Source organism: Mauremys mutica, chromosome 9, assembly GCF_020497125.1.
Source record: "Mauremys mutica isolate MM-2020 ecotype Southern chromosome 9, ASM2049712v1, whole genome shotgun sequence".
NCBI lineage: Eukaryota > Metazoa > Chordata > Testudines > Geoemydidae > Mauremys > Mauremys mutica.
In genome coordinates this window covers 90,775,439-90,797,235 of record NC_059080.1, presented here as the reverse complement: position 1 = coordinate 90,797,235, position 21,797 = coordinate 90,775,439, and the positions used below count along the sequence as shown (strand labels likewise).

The window sequence follows — 21,797 nt, the reverse complement described above, 5'->3', positions numbered from 1 at the left end:
CTTGGCCTTCACAATATCCTTTGGCAAGGAGTTCCACAGGTTGACTGTGAATTGTGTGAAGAAATACTTCCGTTTGGTTGTTTTGAGTCTGCTGCCTATTAATTTCATTTGGTGACCCCTAATTCATGTGTTATGAGATGGAGTAAATAATACTTCTTTCGTTATTTTCTCCACACCAGTCATGATTTTATAGACCTCTACCATATTCCCTCTTAGTTGTCTCTTTTCCAAGCTGAAAAGTCCCAGTCTTATTAATCTCTCCTCAAACGGCAGCCGTTTCATACCTCTTTTGGAAAAGAGATAAACCCTCATTCTTCAGGGCATGTCAACCATGGACTATAGGAGGAAAATGTCCCTGTGGGTGAGTTATTTCATATCTTCCTATTAAAGAGTTTCTTGTACCTTCTCTGAAGCAATGGGTATTGGCCACTGTTGGAGACATGATACCAGATTGGAGGGACGGGTCTGATCCAGTATAGCAATTCCTATGTTTCAATGTGCTGCCGAAGAGGGTACTTTTGATTCTTTGCAATGCTTAACAAGGGCCTGAGTAAATGCTCCCTAAGTGGGAGTCTTTCCATTGACTTCAGTGAGCACTACATCAAGCCCTGAATGAGAGAGAATGGAGGCTTGACTTGCTCCAAATCTGGGAGGTCTGGGGAGGCAAATGTTTGAAACATTTGAAAATCTTTACAATTTTTATAAAGAAAAAAATTGCATTCAGATTCATTGTGACTATATTCTAACTCTAGGTATAGCCTGGCCATTTTATATATGTTTATACATAAATATAGCAAGCCTGGACCAAAGGACAAGAGATCCCACACTCCTTCCTCTCTCCTTTTTAAAGGAAGTAGGAGCCCACCTGTCTGTGTGGGGACACCGTGCTATGCTGCTGGCACCTTCCTCATCCCAATGCATTGTACATGGTAGGACAACATTAGTCCCAAAGGACTGGAATACAGTGTGACCTGTAGGGAAGATGTTTATCGTGGTGTTCACGGAAGTCCCAGATTTCACAATTTTCCATCTTTTTCTCTGAGTCCCTTGGTGTTGTTTCCCCTCACCTACTTTTCTAATCCCACTGGGGTCAAAGAAGTGCTAATGCCATCGTTGAGATGTCCTCAAAAATCGCTTATGTCGGGCATGTGTGAAAATTCAGCCACAGCCTTATATAGCGCATAGGGAGATGTCTCTGCCTATGTACAGGGTGTCCACCTCCATCCTTATGCAGGGGTGTGAAGATTCTGCCACTAGTGGAGTAGATTAGCACCATCCTCTCCCTGCTGCCTCTCTGCAGAGCCCATCAAAAGGCATGAAGGCAGGAGACAGAATGACTTTCCCAATCCTGTTCTCCAGGGTCCCAATCCAAAGTCCAGTGAAATCAATGGAAGTCTTTCCACTAACATGAATGGGTACTGAATGGGCTCTGGGTGCACACGGGAAGGGAAATAACAGTTGCTAGCATCTCATTCTCAGTGCCTAGACATGCCTGTAGATTTCTGTGCTGAAGTCTCCCTGAGCATATGGACTTCAGTGCATAAAGACTTCAGCAGAGAAATCTATAGGGACCCCACTTCATAAAGTTTTCTGTTCCAAAGTTTTTATGCGCTGAAGTTTTTATGTCCTTAAAGATTTTAGCCCATAAAAATCCAAGGGGATAATAAAACAAATAGCAGCTACATGCAGGCTCAGAAGCTGGAGAAAAAAATTATTCTTGGATAATAATAGGACCTTCAGTAGTAGTATTGATCAAAATCTAAGGAACTGTTTTTTCCCCTTTGAGTGATATTTTACCATATTGCACTCTGACCCAGTACCTGTTTGCATACTGCACAGACTGTTTATGGGTACATGGTGATGTAAAGGTTTTATTGCCATGATTTTGAATTGTTCTCAAGGCTGGTGAAGCCAAAAGTGAGTTATGCAAGTAAGTTCCAATAAAACCTCTACACCGCAGCATGCCCCCATGCATTCCATTTAGACTACATATTAGACAATTGTTTTCTATAGCTTTATGGTTAAATGCTAATAATGGGTGCCCAATATCGGCACAAAAATGCCAACCCGGTTGAGTACTTGTATTAGAACTGTAAGTTGTGCTGATTGTGTGTGTGTGTGTGTGTAAGGATGCGGGACTCACCCCTGCAGCGCCTCCTGCTGGTTTCTCAGGGAATTAGCTCGATTTCCAGCCCAGAGCGCCCTTTGCAGGCCAGTGATCCGCCTGTCCTTTGGCCCTGTGTCCCTCTTGGACCCAGTGCCCCTTTACCTGGGTGCTGCCCCGCAGCAGTACCCCTACAGTCTGGGTCTCCCCCTCCCAGGGGAACCCCCACCCACTATCCCCACTTCACCTCAGAATAAGGCTACTGCCAGTCATCGTCTAGCCCCCGTGCTCTGGGGCTGACTGCAGTATCAGCCTACTCATCACTGGCAAGGTTGGGTTTGGACCTGCTGCCTTTGCCTACCCCAGGGCTGCCCTCTGCAACCCCCTGTACCTGTTGGCCTTATGCTAGGCCGCAGCCTTGGGCTTTCCAGGCTGGAGCTCCCCAGCTCCTCTGCCTTTCCCCAGCCCTGCTCCACTCAGGTACCCGGTCTAGCTCCCTGCAACCAGGCCCTTCTCCCTCTACAGGCAGAGGGAGACTGCCTGGGCCTCTGGCTCACAGCCTTTTATAGGGGCCAGCTGGGCCTGATTGGGGCACGGCCCCAGCTAAGCCTACTTTCCCCCAATCAGCCCAAGCTTCTTGCCCCAGCCACAGCCCTCTCCTGGACTGTTTTAAGCCCCGAAGGGCAAGAGTGGGTAACCATCACGCTACAGCGTGCAAATAGTTGTGCTTCTGCTTTTTAAAAAATGTGTCTCGTGGTGCTATTTTTCTTCATCCCTAAAGCCAAGTTTTGCAAGTCCTAGAGTGACAGACAAATTAGAGTTCATAAAACTAACGTACAACATCTGAACGAGCTTTCCTATAAATCGTGGTGTTGCTATTTTAAGGTCTACTATTTTTCAGCTTGCCAGAGCTAGCCATGGCTACTGTAGATATATATCATGTAAATGTTATTATCCCATCTCACAAGAAGGAAACAGTCAGGGTACATCTACACCGCCAAAAAAACCCTTAGCAGCGAGTCTCAGAGCCCTGGTCAACTGACTTGGGCTCGCAGTGTGGAGCTAAAAATAGCAGTGTAGATATTTGGGCTCAGGCTGGAGCCTTAGCTCCAAGACCCTCCCCACCCACCCCACTGAATTTCAGAGTCTGGGCTCTAGGCCGAACATGAATATATACCTGCTCTTTTTTGGCCCCATTGTTCCAGCCCCTTGAGCCCGAGTCATTTGACCCAGGCTCTGAGACTTGCCGTCACGGGTCTTTCTTAGCCGTGTAGACATATCCTTAGTGTCCCTACATCTGGTGGCTCATGGTATAACAGATATTTTAAACCTGTTACTGGTCCAGGACTGAATATTGTCCATTCTGGACTGCAGAGCAGGGTAATGTTCAATCCCGGCTTTTCCCTACTCCATATTTAGGATGAAAGAAGGCAGGGTTTTGTTTTGTTTTCCATGTCTCAGAGGTTTGGAATGTTAGAAGTCATCCCAGCAGAGATGGATGAGTAGGCAGAAGGCAGGTGAGTAGGCTAACAGGACTTAGTGAGCCCCAAATGCCACCCTAAATACCCAACCTGAGTATTGTGGCAGGGCCCTGGAGAACTCCTCCAGGGCAAAAGGGAGAGGAGTAGTCTATATGGCCCTTACACCCGCAAACTGGGAGAAACAGACCAGAAGGTCCACTCCGCTGCAGCTCCTTTAAGACTGTGCCTTACCTACCAAGAGTTGTGAGCATGATTGCATAGGCACGTTCTATGGCGTTGTGCCTCCCATTGCGTAGGGGTTACAATTCCCTGCATGTATCCCTGGCATCCTGTTTGACTCCCTGCAGAGTGAAACTGCTCCATTTCTGCTGCTGTGAGGGCTGTCCAGGCCAGCAAAGGAGAAGGATGGATTTGGGCCTGAGTGCAGTTAATTTCTTGGGTCCACATTATATTCCATGGTTGAATCAATTTATTTATGCAGTGGGTATCATTACCATATATATGGTATTATCTTGCTGTTGAGAGCATGCGTTTTCTCTAAATAAAGTAGCCTATTTCTGAATTTTGCCTCCTTTTGAAAGTGTTTATGAAGAGCAGACCCTCAGACTCTTAACCACATCCACAAACAAGTCATTTGCAAGAAACATTCTACAAAGAGAATAGATCTTTTCACTGGATCCAGTATTCTGGTATACTAGAAGTAAATTGGTACAATGCATATAAAAGGACCTGCTTATGGCCATTATAGAAAAGGACACAGATACTTAGCTCATGTCCTATTGCACAGGGGCGGCTCCAGGCCCCAGCACGCCAAGCGCGTGCTTGGGGCGGCATGCTGTGGGGGGTGCTCTGTTGGTCACCGGGAGGGCGGCAGGCGGCTCCGGTGGACCTCCCGCTCAATTGTCTGTTGAGCACGTCGCTCAGATGTGCTCATTATTTCCTGGGCAATTTTATATCACTGAGGAATGACGTCAACAACTGAAGTAAGGTCCATTTGGGTTGTCGGTAAAACAGCTCAGTTCAAAGCTCAGTTCAAAAACTGAGATTTTCAGTGATTCACTTCAATATAGGGTGTGAAGCGAGGACTATTCCCTGTTGGAATATGCAGATCTGCCTCTTTATGCTTTTTCTTTGCGATTGTCTCCACTTACCTTGTGTTAGGTGAATGATTACACATAAACAAAGTTACACTGAAGAAATGTTTCAGTGTTCCCAATTTTATTGAAGCTTCGTCGACATTAGGGAAAATGCAACATATATCTGTAATGGATGCGGCTGAATCAGTGTTGAACATGATTTAACACGACGTGCAAATCAGAATAAACAGTCTGTGTTCAATGCTGTTTCAGAAACTGGTTAAATCCTGCCCTATGCAGGGGCAGTAATAATGCTGAGCAATATTAGTTCTGATCTATGTTGGTAGTTAACCCCAGCTGAGGACCAGTTCAGCTGTGGGGTGGGGTGATCTCATTTTATTCTGGTAGTCCATTTAGGGTGAAATTCACCTCTATTCAGGAGGCCAACATAATGCACCATTTAGCCCTATTTTAAGGGTTTACATGATGCATACACCTTGTACTGGCCCTCTGCACAAGCATGAATTTCACTCTTTATGCATCAGAGGGGTAGCCGTGTTAGTCTGGATCTGTAAAAGCAGCAAAGAGTCCTGTGGCACCTTATAGACTAACAGATGTTTTGGAGCATAAGCTTTCATGGGTGAATACCCACTTCGTCGGATGCAAACTATGTATAGAATTAATATTTAAGGCCAACATTCCATACAGCCCCAGTACTTGATTCATGCCAACCCAAAGAGTAACGTAAATGTACAGTATTGTTTAACCAGCTCCCAAATAATGAATAAAACTTCAGGTGAAGGACGTGACCTTCAGAGAACATGGAATCAATTTGGTCTTTTTAACTTGCAGATAGTTTACCTAATACTTCTTTACCCATTGAAGACATAGGCTCAGTGCACTGAAAACTGTTTACAAATGGTTTTTTTTTTTACATTAAATTGATTTTCTGAGCATGAGATAGGCAATGTTTTCTGGAACTAATTTGAATTCCTCTCTAATTAATATTCAAGACCAAAATATGTTATCTTTGCATGACTGTGCAATTATTAAAGGGAAAAATATCAGCTGTGACGGCAATTATTTTTCTTTCCCTCCCCTATTTTTTTTTAATGGCAGTTCACTTTTTACCAGCACAGTATGTATCATTTCTCTCCCTTTTTTTTAGGCTATGATTGAAGAAGCCATCACCAGGGAGGAATCTTTTTCAGTTATGTACACACCATTTGCAACAAAAGCAAAGGTTGACAAAATAGACAGGATGAAGGAAGCTTTTTCTAAAAAGCACCCCGATTATGTGGAGTACATATACACAGGTAAGAGTGGATTTCACATCTTCAAGTGGCATTGCACCTTATTGGATTGCGTGGATTGCATGTTTGTAGCTGACATTGAGTTTGATTTGTGGGTGGTTGGGGCCTGATCCTGCAAATTCTTATTCTTACATGGAGTGAAATTCACCCCTGAGCAGAGGGCCAACATATGACCTATGTAGCACTTAAGTCCTCAAACACAATGTAAGGGAAAGCTTTGTACTGACAACCTGCACAAGGGTGAATTTTACCCATGATGCCTCAAAGCATCATTCTTTGACTTCCATTATTGCAGCAAAGCTGTTGTTGTACATTGGGCTTTGCAATGTGCTTTGAAGATGGTCAGGCTTGGGCTCACCCTAATCTCTGGTAGGGAGTTCCATAGTCAAGAGCGCCCCCTGCTGATGATGCTCTGCCTCTGGCTCTTACTGGTCTCACCCACCCTGGGCACTAATGATTGATCCCAGCAGTCATGAATGGGTAGCCCGGCCTCATTCAGAACCAGGACCTTGAGTAGGACCCAGAAGTGAATGGGAATCCAGTGGAGGGCATCGAGTTTTGGTGTGAACAGGGAAATCTTTTGTGTGACACTCATTGTCCCCTGCTGGTTGTGCGAGTTAAAGTAGCCTTTTCCTGAGTTGATAAGCACTTAGATCACAGTGAGTAGGGCCTCAGTCCAGAAGGAAAGTGGATGATGGGCTAAGGTATGTCTTGTCATCATTGCTAACTGAGTTACTTGGAGCAGTAGTGACTATGAGAAGACCCTAAGGCGTCACACTGTGTTGATGACTGAGGATCAGACAGAGGGAGAGGTAAATTTCTCAGCATGTCGAATTGCTTGAGGACATTTGCACCCATCACAAGAACCCACACTATAGCTGGTGCTTTGTGGGCAGTTCTAGCAGAATGCTCCAGAAGACTGAAATGCTCTTTAATTCCTAGAGGTATTGCCCTGGGTGAGAGCTGAGACTTATTGATTGGGCTATATGGCTATACCGCTTGCTATGACATACCAGCTCTGTGAATAACTACTTCATCCTTCAGGGCAATCAATATGGAACCTTTCAGGAGCACTAAAAACTTCCTTGATAAAAAAACAGACAGAGTCTAGTAAGTCCAAGCACTAACAACAAAGTCATGCAAGTACTGTACACAACTAAGCACATTTATTTTGTTCATTTTATGTTTTGTTTTTAAAACGTCACTGTAAAGACAGATCACCTTGATTTTACAAGTTGAAGAACATCCCTATGTGTGTGGTGGTGTTTTTTTAAATAGAGAAAATAGGGACTTGTTATTTGTCACAGAGGTTATAAAGTAGCTGTCTTCGGTTTACGTGCTGATGTGAATTTGTGGAGAACTTCCAGGGAACAAAAGTATTGGCATTAAGAGGAGTATAATATAAAACTCCCTGAACCTGACTGAAAAGGAGACAAACTCAGACCTCACAGAATCCCATCTCCCCCAAACAATATAGAGAGAGGGTGGGATTTTCCAAAGTCCGTACGTGACCTAGGAGGACAAGTTCCTTGGAAAGTCAATAGGACTTGTGTGCCTAAATCACATAGGCATATTGAAAACGTCACCCTTAATTTTTAATTTCTTTCACTACTATATCCAAGGAAAGAAAAAAAAGATAAAGGGGAGGGGAAAGGGAGAGGACCTGGTTATAGACCATTTTAATCAATTATTGTGCGTATAAATAAAGCTAATGGACCCAGTGCTGGCCTCAGATGCACGGTTATAACACCCATTAGGCTTCAGTGGAGTTACTTCTGTTTGACACTGTGTAACTGAGAGCAGAATTTGGCTCATTGACTTCTCTGGGAATTGTCCTGTGGATCTGAGATCATAACTGAGTCCGTCATGTGCAACTTTTTGTGTAATACAAATTAAAAAAAAACCAGTAACAAATTTAGCATGGCTTGTTTTATTTTGTTTGCTTTTGTGACTGCAATGATGGTGAAGGATGCTGAACTCACAGCTCTGGAGTTTGCAGCCCGCATATGTTCACAGAACAGGTAAAGCATAGGCAGTGCTGCAGTGCAAGCTTCTCTACCAATATGCCCCATTTCTAACCTCTAAGGCTGAGAACTTAGGAAAAATTAACTGTCACTAGATGCTCTGCTGAGGTAGCTGACAAGGGTAACAGCTAGCGCCAACTGTGGCAGTGTTGTTTTGTGACTTGTCTATTCAGAACTGGACTGAGACCCCCAAGCCATTTCACTTAGTTCATCAAAGAGCTTTCAGCTAGTAACTGTCATAGTTCAAGGCAATTGCACCGCGTGGACCAGCAAGGACACCCACTCTAGGCTCCTGGCTCGTCAGCCATCACCTCTGAGGTGGAGACTGGCATCTTTCTCTCTCCTGACCAGCATAGTCCTCTGTCTACACCGTGAGTTCCCCAGCAAGCCGGATGGCCTATACAGCCAGTATCTGCAGGTTGCTTTCTCTCCAGGGGAATTGCCCACTGTTATAAGTTTCCACACAGCCCTTTCTAAGGAGCAGTTATTCTTAAGGTGAAAGCATAACAGAGACAACATACTAAAAAACAATGAAAGAACCTACACACATGCTAATCTTACCAGAGATCACCCTCAACTGCAACAAAATCTCTGGTGGGTGATCAGTCCTTCAAACCCCACCCAGGGGGTTTTCTGTGGTTACAAGTTCATAACAGCTTTCCCTCAGAACAAGAACATAAGTTAGCCTTTCCTTTATACAGCTTGGAACTTAGATATTCAGGGACCGGGGATAGGTAATCAGTCAGATACAATGGTTCTCTCCTCCGAGTGTAGCTTCAAAGGATTGCGTCCAAAAGTGAGAATTTGCATTTCCCTCCTGCCAGGTATTTCCTAGGAGACCCATTTAACTTTGTTTGTCCCGAATGTTCCTTCTTGTCTGGCACATTGTTTAAAATAGTCTGTTGAAGCAAATAAAATTTCCCAGGGTTTGGATTGTCCATGACTCTCCCCTAAAGAAGTTACATACAATCCCACAATAATACATAGACTTTGCATTTGTAATACACTTGACTGCAAAGCTATTTAAACTTAATTCAATAAGATCTCCCAAAGATATTGCAGGAAATTGCCATATCTGTCACAGTGACAGTTTTCCATCACTGCCAGATTGGCACGGCTCTGAATTTATGACCTGCAGGTGAGAGGTTCCATACCCCTCATCTCTGGGATTTTAAATGTGAACTAAACCACTTCTATGAAAATACAGTTTGAAATACCAGATCTCTCATTAACTCGTTAGTTAAAATAACCTTAATCATGAATTTCAGTAACATTCATTCATCCAAATCTTAGTTCAAGTTTTGACTTATTGTCAGAATGTATCATACTGAATTTCTCCACAAGTTTTCCTTAGATCCACGGGAAGAAAAGGAGGTATATTTTTAAATTCGAATGCACAATGCAGTCTATTTTAAACTTTTGAATCCATCAGAGGCAGAAAGCTTTTAGACTACAAGCACGGCTTTTAAGACCAACAATTGCAAGCCCCTAGCATCCTATTAAGCAACATAAAACTTCAGCAGGTAGGGCTTTATAATTTCTGGCTGTTAACCACCTGCTAAGTAAACTCTGTGTATACAAATGAGATAAAAAGAATGGAATGGTACAACACAAAATTAGATCATTTAAAATATTTGCACACATCCAGAACGTGCATACATTCAGAGTACAGCGTATGAGTAAAACCAGGACTCTACCAAATAGAACACATTCAGAGATCACATCAATGGAACTTGATAGCTACTCTAGCAAAGTTAATGGAGAGCAATTGGCATAATACCGGGAAAGAGGACTATCTAGCTCACTGTATTTTATTTATGTGCTGGTAAGCCGGAGAGCAGTAAATGGAATTCTCTGTTTGTCATTCTCTGACTATATTACTAGGCATCTTAAAAGTAGAGCTGGCTGAAAACAGGATAACATTTTTGTGAACAAAATTTCATCCTGCTTTTTGTGCAGGATGGTGGTGTTTGAGGTTTTTGTTTTTTTTTGATGAGATAGTCAAAAAGTGAGACAAAATTTTCATGAAATTTTTACCCTTTTTTCAGTGAAATTTTAAATTTCAATGAAAAAACTTAATCAACATTCAGAATTTAAAAAACTACTTACACCTATGCCTTGGCACCAAACAACATGTTTAAGGGGTTTCTCTGGTCACTTGTTTTGGTGGGTGTTTTATGTTAAATTTGTTTGACTGCAGTACTCTTTTAGCACTTTTTTTTTTCAAGCGAGGAGGCTAAGATTTTTCAAGAGAGGAGCTAACGTAAACCCTCAAGAAAAAGCAAGGGTGCAAAATGCTATCACTGTCTTATTCCAGATCCTCATGGACTTCACATCTTACCACAGACAGCAGATTGGGCTTCTTTGCCTCCCCAACAATATTTGTTGACCCTGGGTTTCAAAAACAAAGATGTTGGGAAATTCTTGGAAAAGATATCAAGTAAAAAGCTGCCATCCTTTTCAGGTATGCATTGCTGATTTGCCTAGTAGTTTGAATGCAATGTGGTTTGTCACCAGCAGGGGCAGAGGACTGGTTGGGGCACGGATCAAGGGACTATGCTAAAGTGCAGGCCACAGTGGGCATGTCTACTCTGTTATGCAACCAGACAACCACATTGCACGCCCCACTCTCCTCCTCCCCACCCTGTCTATGTAGACATTTGTCACTGTTTGCCAAATGCCAGTGCAGGCAGATATTCACTATAAATGATTCACTTAGCTGTAGAGAGGAAGGTGGTCTTGTAGCTATGGTGCCACCCTGGGACTTAAGAGGTGTGAATTCAATTCCCTGCTTCCCCCCAAACTTCCTTAGACAAGTCACTTAATTTCTGCATGCTGCAGTTTCACATGTGTTATTAGCACTGCTCTACCTCACAGAGGTGTTGTGAGGATAAATAAATTGTGGGGTGTTCAGATACTCTTAGAAAACTTTAGTTGTCCAAAAAGCACTTGTGTTACCATAATCTTTGGAGACCAGTCATCTCATCTATCTGTGCCTCATTTTCACCATATGGAATGTGAGGCTAAAAATCACTCACCTCACAGAGTGAAAACACTGTTGGAGTGCAAAGTAGTATTACATTTAATTATCTATTTGATTATGGTGGTACCTAGAGATTCCAGCTAAGAATGGGGCCCCATCATGGTAAGCACTGTAGAGTAAGAAACAGTCCCTGCCCCAAAGCGTTTAACAATCTAATTAGATAAGACAGACAAAAGGATGGGAGGAACAACGTGATGGTTGGCAAAGGTCACGTCAGTGCCATGATTTTTTGTGGGTTGGTTGATTTATTTCTACCTTTTAATTTTTTTTGGAAGGAAGGTTTTGTTGGAAGGGGATTAGCCAAACAGAAACAAAGGAAGGTAGAGAAACCATTGAAGGAAGGGTATAGTGTATAGCAGGTGTGGCCAGACTGTGGCTTGTGAGTGCATGCAGCTCTTTTACAGTTAAAGTGCGGCTCGCAGAGCCCCCCACGCACCGCCGATTCTCCACCTACCAGACTGGATGTGGGGGAGTTTCTGCCCTGCAGTGGGGTGGTGGGACTAGGGGCTTTAGCACCTCACCCCAGCGGGCACCACCCAACAGGGCAGGTTGTGCATGTCTTGCAGCTTTCAAGCTTCTTAGGATTATTGTATGCAGCTCAGCGGGTCAGTAAGTTTGGCCACTCCTGGTGTATAGGAATAGGATAATATTCCTTTAAATAGTTTGTAATCCCTGAGTGGTGCTCACATATTTTTAGAAGCACAAGAAACCAGCCAGAGCAGCAGTATGTAAGGAGGTAGGCCTCGCATGTTTGCATTTATTGAGTAAATGCAGTTATTTGGGACCCAACAGTGCCCCAGTGGCTGTGCAAAGAGCAAAAGATTCAACAGTGGAGAGGAGTAAGGAAAAAAGAGGGAAGAAAGGGAGCATGAAAGGCTGGGGGAGTGAGGCTGAAGTATACACACTGTGAAGGAAGGGGGTTGGATTGAACATCTAACCAGCACAGGGGAGAGAATGACCAGATTGAAAACTGGAATAAAATAAAGCAACCAGGCCTTGGCGACATCATCAGCTTCCAGAGGTCCCTCCTGCAGCTGACTTTCTCTGCTCCTGCCAGCTGAGCATTTGGGTGGCTTTTCCCAGCAATTTCTCACTTCCCCGAGCCCACATTGCTTGCTAAATCCCCTATCGAATACCTTGTATGAAAGGTGCACTGTGCACTGGTATGATCAAAAACAACAAGGTTTACTATTTCATTTCTTAGAACACAGAGCTCCTTTTAGTCCTCTTACAAGAGAAGAATCCGTAAGACACTTGGAGACCGTAGGGAAAAAGATCTTGCCAATAATGGATTTTATCAGAGGCACCAAATTAACTGTGGGTATAGAATCTACTTTATAGAATGCAGTGAATGCAGTATTAGAGGTTTGTGTATAAGTGATGATTAAGATGTGTTTTGTTGATGTCTTTTATTCTGTTGTTTCAGACAGATATTTAAGTGAATCTGTAATTTAATAAACAAGAAAATATTTTAGTTAGTGGTTCTTTAACGTGTGGCAAACTATGCACGTATGTTTGCAAAGCACTCAGCTGACTTCAACAGGAGCCTGAGCCGGGACGGCCACATTGCAATTTTGTAGTCCCACAGCCCAAGTCCTGCAAGTCTGAGTCAGCTGATATGGGCCAGCCATGAGTGTTTTATTGTAGTGTAGACATACTCTTAGATTAAATTCCAGTCTAGCCTCTACATCAGGGGTGGGCAAACTACGGCCCGCGGGCTGGATCTGCCCCCCCAGGGCTTTGGATCCAGCCTGCAGGATTGCCTTCTGTGGTGCTGTGGGCCCCGTGCCGCTCTCAGAAGCAGCCGGCACCACTTCCCTTCGGCCCCCGGGGAGAGGAGGGGCAGATGGCTCCGTGCATTGCCCTTGCCTCCAGGCACCGCCCCCTCCCCCAGCTCCCATTGGCCAGGAATGGGGAACCACAGCCAATGGGAGCTTTGGGGGAGGAACCTGGAGGCGCGGCAAGAGCAGCGCACGCGGAGCCCTCCGCTCCCCCGCCCCCAGGGGCTGTAGCACTTCCTGGAGCGGTGTGGGGCCGGGAACAGGGCAGGCATGCTGGGAGCCTGCCCTGGCCCCGGTGCGCGCCGCTGCCATCCCAGAGCCGCTTTCGGTAAGCGGCGCCAGGCCGGAGTCCGAACCCCTCCTGCACCCCTCCCCCCAACTCCCTGCCCTAAGCCCCGCACCTGCACTTTGCACCCCTCCTTCACCCCAGCTCCCTGCCCTGGGCCCTCTCGTACACCCCTCACCCCTCCTCAACCCCAACCCCCTGCCCTGAGCCCCCTCCCACAGTCCACACCCCTCCTGCACCCAACCCCCTGTCCTGAGCCCCCTCATACACTCTGCACCCCTCCTCTGCCCCAATCCCTTGCCCTGAGCCTCTTCCTGCACACTGCACCCCCCACACACCCCGCACCCCATCCCGCACCCCAACCCCCTGCCCCGGCCCTGCATACAATTTCCCCACCCAGATGTGGCCCTTGGCCCAAAAAGTTTGCCCACCCTTGCTCTACATAGTGAAGTGTGTGAAATTACTTTCAAATCTGATACAGACATATTGTAGATCTATTAGCATATTCCACATCATACTTTTTACTGTAATGTACACAGCTTTTTATCACTTTGGCTTTTGATTAGCACAAAAGGTCAAAAATGAAATTTGCCTGTAGACTAGACTATTTTAAAGCAATTCTTAAATTGTTCTGCAGAATATAAGTGGAAGACACCTCTCCTCAAAAGACTGCAAATGCTAATGTTAACATTTTTTCCCTAGCAATAACAGTTTTTTAGTTATCTGTGTCTTGGAAAAATCAGAGGCATTTCCTCATCAGGTGTTTTAGCAAATGACAGAATTAATATTCTTACTCTCTGACAGTAGGTAGGAGTTTGACAAAAACTGCTACTTAGCAACCTCTATCAAGTGAAAAACATTAGCTAAAATCTTGGATAATCTATGTCTTCTTCACTCTGACGGTAATAAGTAAACAGACAAAAAAGGACTGATCTCACAAACTCAGTGGGAGTTGAAGTGCTCAGCACCTTGCAGAAATGAACCCTAATAAAACATTTGCTTCTTAGCTCAGTATGAGGAAGGGGAAGGAGTCTCATGGCACAGATCCCAAAGGAAATGTATCTTTTTGTTTTCAGTGTTAGGATGCCTCTTTGAATTCATCTGTCCTTGACCATTCTCTGACTACCCAAATCCCCTTCTAACTGGTGTGCAGGCTGAGTTGAAATGGCACCATTTTGAGAAAGTACATTATGTGTTACTGATGTGCTTGTGCATCTTTAGCATAAAAAAATCCTGAAGTCTATTTAGACTCTCCAACTTTGATGTTTCCAAGGATGGAATCCTGGCCCCTTTGAAGTTAATGGCAAAATTCCTATTGACTGCAGTGGGAGCAGGATTTCACCCCAAGTTTTAGAACATAAGAATGGCCACACTGGGTCAGACCAATGGTCCATCTAGTCCAGTATCCTCTCTTCCAACAGTGGTCAATGCCAGATGTTTCCAGGGAACAGAACAGGGCAATCAAGTGATTCATTCTCTGTCATACAGTCCCAGTTTCTGGCAGTCAGAGGCTTAGGACACCCAGAGCATGGGGTTGCCTCCCTGACCACCTTGGCTAATAGCTATTGATGGTTTTATCCTCCATTCATTTATCTAATTCTTTTTTCAACCCAGTTATACTTTTGCCTTTCACAGCATTCGCTGGTAATGAGTTCCACAGGTTGACTGTACATCATGTGAAGTTTGTTTTAAATGTGCTGCCTATTAATTTCATTGGATAACCCCTGGTTCCAATTCTAATATATCTTTTTTGAGATGGGGTGACAAGAATTGCACGCAGTATTAAAGGTCTGGATTTATGCAGTGGCATTATATTTGCTGTCTTATTATCTAGCCTTTTTGTAATGGTTCCTAATATTCTGTTTGCTTTTTTGACTGCTGCTGCACATTGAGGGGATGTTTGCAGAGAACTTTCTCTGAAGTATGTAATGTTACCACTTTTCTCTAAGACATTCATATAAAACCTTAAGGAAGCATACCTGGGTCCAAAACAAGCCATTCTTTGTAGGTAACAAATCTTAGGAACTGTCCCAAAATAAATTGTCAATAGAGGAACTTTTGGAACAAATTGATAAATCAAACAATAATAAGTCCCTAGGACCAGATGGTATTCACCCAAGAGTTCTGGTGGAACTCAAATATGAAATTGCAGAACTACTAATTGTGGTATGTAACCTATTGCTTAAATCAGCCTCTGTACCAGATGACTGCAGGATAGCTAATGTGAAACTAATTTTTAAAAAAGGCTCCAGATGTGATCCTGGCAATTACAGGCCAGGAATCCTAACTTCAGTACCAGGCAAATGTGTTTCTCCATTTCTAGTCTATCCTGGAAATGAATTTGCAGAAACAAGGCTAGATGGTCTAAATAGAAAAGTTTCACGTTTGAGATCTTGGTATATGGGATACAAGAGAAAAGATGCAATCAACCAACATAAGAGACAAGATCAGTGGAATATGTGGTAGGGTTATTTGAGCTTATGAGCCAGATACTCAACTGGTGTGAATTGGCATAACTCCATAGACTTCAATAGAACAATGCCAATTTACAATAGCTATGGATCTAGCCTTTGCTGAGATTATTTTTCTTGCTGAGATGGATACCTGCTGAGGAACCGCAAAATAGATGTGGTGATCTCATGCCCCTATTGAAATCAGGGGCAAAATTTCAATTCACTTCAGCAAGACCAGGATTTCACCCATGAAGTTTGATGAGATCTCCCCAAATGCAACTTAACTTTACAAGAAGCAGAATTTTAAGTGGACTGAATAAAATGTATTCATATAGATTCTAAACCAGCAGCCACTTTACCAGGAGGTCATAAGTAGGGGCTTTGCTAGAAGAGAGAAAAACCTGACACAAAACTAATGATCATCGATTTAGAACCAGCAGCTGTCAATCTTGCACAAAAGTATAAAGATTCAGGCATATGTTATTGGCGGGGGAGTGGAGAAACTGTTTTTCTTCCCTTCAGTCTTCTTAGTGCAGAATGATCCTGACAACATAACATCCCTGACCAAAAAATCAGATTACAAAGCAAGCTAGATCTAATATTACAGAGCAAGGTCTATTCTGCTAGCCCTGATTAAAACTTCATTCAAGACAATGCAAAAACTGGACACTTCAGTTTGCTTGAAACTATTCCAAGTTTTTCTTGAAGCCAGAATTTAAGTTTCACCTGTTATTTATTTCTCAAAAGCTACACAAAATGTAGTCCCAAGAAGAATATGCTTTGTAGACCACTCCACTTCAATTACTGATGTTAGTTGCAAAAGCTTCTCCCGAGTTAAAAGAAAACAAGGTCATTTATAGGGGAAAACAAAAACAAAAAAGCTTTGCTTAAATTGAAAAGCCAGAGCTACCCAAAATGCAACCCAAAAGTCTTCTGCAACCCAAAATTCTGTGCAACCCAAAATTCTTCTCCTAGTCATTTTAATGATATTCCTTGGTGGAAACATCTTAGTGCTAAAGCAGAGCTAATTAAACACTAGCAGCTGTCCTAAATATAAATCAATTCCACCACTTCAGATGTGCAGCACAGTAACCTGGAGTTAATTATACAATTCATTCAAGCTTTGCTGTTCGTAAGTCATGGAGTTAATGATAAATATTCGCCGAACATACATTGTGCTCTCAATTGTGATACTCTTACTTTCATTGAATAGTAGTACCGTGCTACCCGCAGAGCCCTACTAAAATCACTGAGACTGTTTGCATAGCCAAGTAAGACTGAGAATGAATAAGGATACCACATCCTAGTAGCAACTTCATCTGATGGTAAAAATTCTTTAAATCTAATCTTCCAGACATTTACACCAGGCTCACGTCTGTGGTATCTAAGTGTCTCCCACTTCCTGCTCCCATGGAAATCTTTCTTGTTGAGCCAATGGGAGCAGAAGCAAATTTTTACTCTAGGGCCAGATTATGAACCCCTTGGTAAGCAGGTACTCAAACAAATAGTCCCACTGGGCCAGGCTCTGCCATTCTTGTCTATGTTGAATAGAACCTTGCTCCTGGGGTCATCCCATATGTATGGGACAGTGTGCTACATAACATGACCAAAGAGGGCCCTTAGGTATATACTCCCCTTAATGGGTTCCACAGCAAGACATACAGAAATAAAACACACTTGGGGAACAAATTGCTTTGCTGTCTGTTTTCAGTTCTGTAACAGTGTTTATTATAAGCAGATTCCAGGGTATGTTATCTGGAGAATCCTGAGGGCATTGAAGAACTGTGATGACAGATTTCCAGATTGTTCCAACTCACCATTGGGCTTGGTCGTAAGGCACAGCATCATTCACATGCTAAGCTGATAAAATGGAGATACCATAAAAATGAAGGACAACATCTTGGGGGGACTGGATTGCAGAAGTTTGCAAAAATGTGTTCCTCAAGGCTGGATGGCTAGACATGCCACTTGCATTTGATGTCAGAGTTCCAGCTTTAAATCTAAGCTGAACAACCACTTTGTTTCTCTTATTCTCTAGGACTCAGCAAGCAAACTTTAATAATTAGTAAAATTATTTCTTCTTAAATAGAATCTAGAAAAACAAGAGGGGAAATACCATCTCTCTGATATATCTCAGTGTCAGGTGGGACCAGTAATATGCAACCTGAAGTTCTTAAGGACACTTAAGGTTGCCCTGTACGTTACAGGCTCTCCAGCTTCTTTTGCAATAAGACAACGGTCTTGCTTTGCTTTAGGTTTTGTGCTTCAGAGGCCCCTCTCACTGCCCAGCTAATGGTGTCAAGCAAGCTCCACCTGGAGTCGGCTGGTTTGCTGTTGGGTTGGTCCTCTCCATTGGCGATGACCTTTCAAGGACTTACAGAGGGATCCCAGAGCTGATGTTCGGGAACCACATCCTTAGATGTTCCTATCCTTCCAGCGGATCCCCCAAGATTCCACAACTTTTTCTGTGGACAGGCAAATTCCACCTGTCTAAATTCAGGGGGATCTCTTGTGAGATTTCTCTTTTAGCTGTGGGTTTTCTCTGGGGAGGGGGCAATCTGGCCCAGAGTAACTTTGGCCCTTGGCTTCAATGAGACGATACATGTGAGTGAGGGCTGCAGGACAAGGCCCAACAATTGTTAATTTTACTTTTCATTAATTCTGTGTGAGACCTGGATGATGTATGTCTGTGCACATCTGGAAGGGAAAAGCGTTGTGATTTGTCTGCCAATTAATGTTTTAGTCCCTTATCACATTCCTATCAAAGATGCATTTTCAACCCTTCTGATGAATTTGTTGGTTACATTACAGTCCTATTTCTTAGACATTAAACTCTTCCCTCTATTAAATAGGCCAATTCTTTTCCCCTAAAGCCTCCATTTAAGATTGCTATTTACTTAACCTTCACTGTACCTGTAGAGGCAGTTTCAGCTTCATCCATGGCCACTTTATTATATTTTTACTGCAGCTTAGTAGCCTCTTGAACTCCACTCTAGTTCATGTAATTCTCATCATGTGGTTCATATCCCTGTGAACTCTTTTTCAAGCCAGAAGCAGTTATTTACGCTCTCTTTCTTCATTTTTCATTGTCACTGAAACACAACCTCTGACAATGTTCAACCTGTTATAATTCCTTTAAAAATATCCTGCTGTCAGTTATTTATTTATTTACCTCTGGCCTACTGTAAACATCAGTAACATTGCTATGGCCATAAAGCACGAGCTGGCTCAGGCACCAAATCTGGGTTTTTAGCTCCATGATGTGTGCCCATATTTTTTTGGCAAATCAAGATGACAAAGAGCGGTTTCCTTTCCTTTTTTTTCCCCCTTTACTTTTATAAAAATTGGAGAAGCACTCTTCCCCCTTCCTTGGCCCCAAGACAGCATGATTCAGCCAGATGAAGAAGCATTTTAACCTCTTCTTCAGTTGATGAGTCAATACACTAATTTATTTTCATTTATATGGGGGTGGGAGCTCAGGAATCCAGAAAACAACGTTCTGCTGCAACTAAAAATGTGATTTGACTTGTTTTCAATTGTTACATGTTGATAAATTCCCTCTCAAGCTCTCATTAATTAATTGTTCTTCTTTATTTTAATGAATATATATCTGTATTGCTGCAATGAAACAAACCTTTTCCTTGACTTTTCATTCTAATTATTCTAATTCATATCTTGGGGACATAGAAAGCCTGTAGAACAGGGCTTTTCTCACGACAAAAATGATGACAAGGCTGAGGGATGGAATCTCCTCTACCCACCATAAGAATCTAATCTAAAGTTCATTGAAGCAAATGGGACTTAAGTACCTTCCTGAAGTTAAGCAGATGCTTAAGTGGTTTGCTGAATAGGGATGGACTTCAGTACATGTTTAAATGTTTTGCTGAGCTGTATCCTAAATGACCATAATATCTGTGCATGGGGAGGAATAACAAACATGGCTTGCTACATCCCCTATACAGGGATTTGGTTCAGTGAGCCCACACAGTGGATGCACCCACGGGTAACTCTCTGCAACAGTCCTCCTATCTACCAGGGGCTGTGTTGACCTGCTGAGGTTACCTTCTTTGTGGTGCATAAAGGACAGCATCGTTTCTCTTGCATGGGATCTTCTGTGGTTTCTTCTGTAGTGCTGTAGTTTTATGAGTAGGAGTTAAGGCAATGACTTCCCTGGAGAGATGAAGGGATTATTTACTTGTACTTATATAACTGCCCAGCTTTCTTTTACGGTTAGGCTTGAAGACCCTGATTTCTAACTGGGACTCCATTCCTTCCCCCATAGCAGAGGTCAAAAATTATGAGCAAAATTAATTACATCAACAATTGCTCACTTTTAGGAACCTAGTTATTAGAACTGGTCAAAAATGAAAAAAACCAAACATTAAAAATGTCAAAGTTGTTTCCATTTCACAGATTTTGAAAGGGACCCTTTTTTATTTTTTTCAAAAAAAAATTGTGACATTTTGAAAGAACACATCAAAAATTATATCAAAACCGTTATTAGGATTTTTATAGAAATCTTCCATTTACTGAAAATCCAAGTTTTTGATAACAATTGCAATAACCATTTGATGACTTTTTAAATTAAAATGTCAATTAAAAATATCTCAAACTTTTGTGAAAATCCAAGAGTTAAAAGTCAAGATTTTTGCCAAAAAAACCCTCATTTCATTCAAAAAATTTCCACCAGCCCATTAACTGATTGGACCCATAAATAACATAGCTAGGTATCTAGCTGGAGGCAACCACACATGCAGTTTTGCAACTACAGTATCTGTGATTGTGGGGAAAAAAAGATCTGCCAAAATTATTAGAAGCTGTCTTGAAAATCTAGTCCAACATTTTAAATTTCAGGCTCTAAAATAAGTGGGATGATTTTCAGGGATGCTGAGCGCACACAGCTCCCGCTGAACTTGTATATCCTTCTAGTCACTGATAGTTTGCTTTTGTAAAACCTGTTGAGGAGTTTTCAGTGAGAGAGCTGTGTACCCTTCAGAAAGAGGGTAATGAAGATATTAGCTCCCCTTTACAAACCCCTTGTCCCACCTTCCTCAAGAAAATACTTGAATATGCTCTACAGATCTGATTTTCAAACAAATATTAGGCATGTAGGGTGATTTTCAAAAGTACTGAAGTAGATGAGATGCCTTGGGAGTTAGGCACAAAGGCACTTTTGAAAATCCCACTAGGCATCTATGTAGATCTTTGGGCACTTTTTAAAATCTAAGGCCCTAATCCTGCAACCACTTGGGCATGTGCTATAAGCACATGACTAGGCTACTCATGTGCTGAAAGTTAGCCGTTGCCTAAGTGCCTACAGGATCAGACTCCGACTCTGCAGCTTTCTGGTGTTTAAGATCAGGTTTGAAAGCTGTGGATTTTCTTTGCCTGTGAACATGTGGTAGATTTATGCGTTACATGGTTTCCTCAACCTCGTCACTGAAACATGAAAAGCACAAAAGCCAAACAATATTTTAACAAAGAGGATTATGGAAAAGCCTTTTCTAAGTGATGACAATAAAAATTACATATATATCGGATATCTGCAGTCTCCCCCTTCCTATCTGTTTTAAGCTATGTATTTATTTTTCTAGTACTACTAGAGAGATTATGTAAAGGATGTCTTTTTTCTATATAAGAGTTTAGAAAACATTATCTTAAAGGTGCTGTATGCCTCTTTGGTTACAGTATTGCCAGCATGAATATACATGATGATAAACCCTGACATAAGTCTCAGGAGAGAAGTAGGTTTTCTGTGGCTCTCTTCTAACCCATTTGCTTTTGCTGAGAGGATAGGAGAGTTTCTCTGCATGTTCAGGTGTGATAGAGAAGTTGCAGTATGCCAGCCTCCTCAGTCGGTTGCAGCGAGTCAAGGAACAGTCTCAAGTGATTAATCAAGCGATGGCTGAGCTAGCAACCATTCCTTATCTACAGAACATCAGTCAGCAGGATGCTGAATTGGTAAGTATTTATTTTTAATCCTTGTTTTGGCTTTTATAGGCAGTGCGCCAAGAGGGGAAAAAAACATTGCAGTGCTATTTGTAGTGGAAGTCCATTTTTAATGTGCAGAGAACTTGAAATCGTTTTGAAATCCTCACTGCAGCATTTTGTCAGAGGAGGGGCTAAGCACCTGGAAGAATCACTTCTATGCAACCCATCTGAATCATTTACACTTGCATTTTTAAAATATGTTCCCTTCCTCTCGCCCTCAGAAAATAATCCTAGAAAATGATTGC

At 42.7% G+C, this 21,797-nt stretch overlaps 1 protein-coding gene across 4 annotated transcripts in view; it reads left to right on the top strand.

The window, feature by feature from the left end:
* SPATA16 (spermatogenesis associated 16) overlaps positions 1 to 21,797 on the top strand; it is a 126,981-nt gene that overhangs the window by 78,945 nt on the left and 26,239 nt on the right. For 3 of the 4 annotated variants that reach the window (XM_045029469.1, XM_045029471.1, XM_045029470.1), the window contains exons 6-9: positions 5,830 to 5,977; positions 10,316 to 10,462; positions 12,246 to 12,358; positions 21,358 to 21,522. In XM_045029469.1, the coding sequence (XP_044885404.1) occupies positions 5,830 to 5,977; positions 10,316 to 10,462; positions 12,246 to 12,358; positions 21,358 to 21,522 (573 nt within the window). The remainder of the gene's footprint in view (positions 1 to 5,829; positions 5,978 to 10,315; positions 10,463 to 12,245; positions 12,359 to 21,357; positions 21,523 to 21,797) is intronic. The other variant, XM_045029472.1, reaches the window with a different exon arrangement.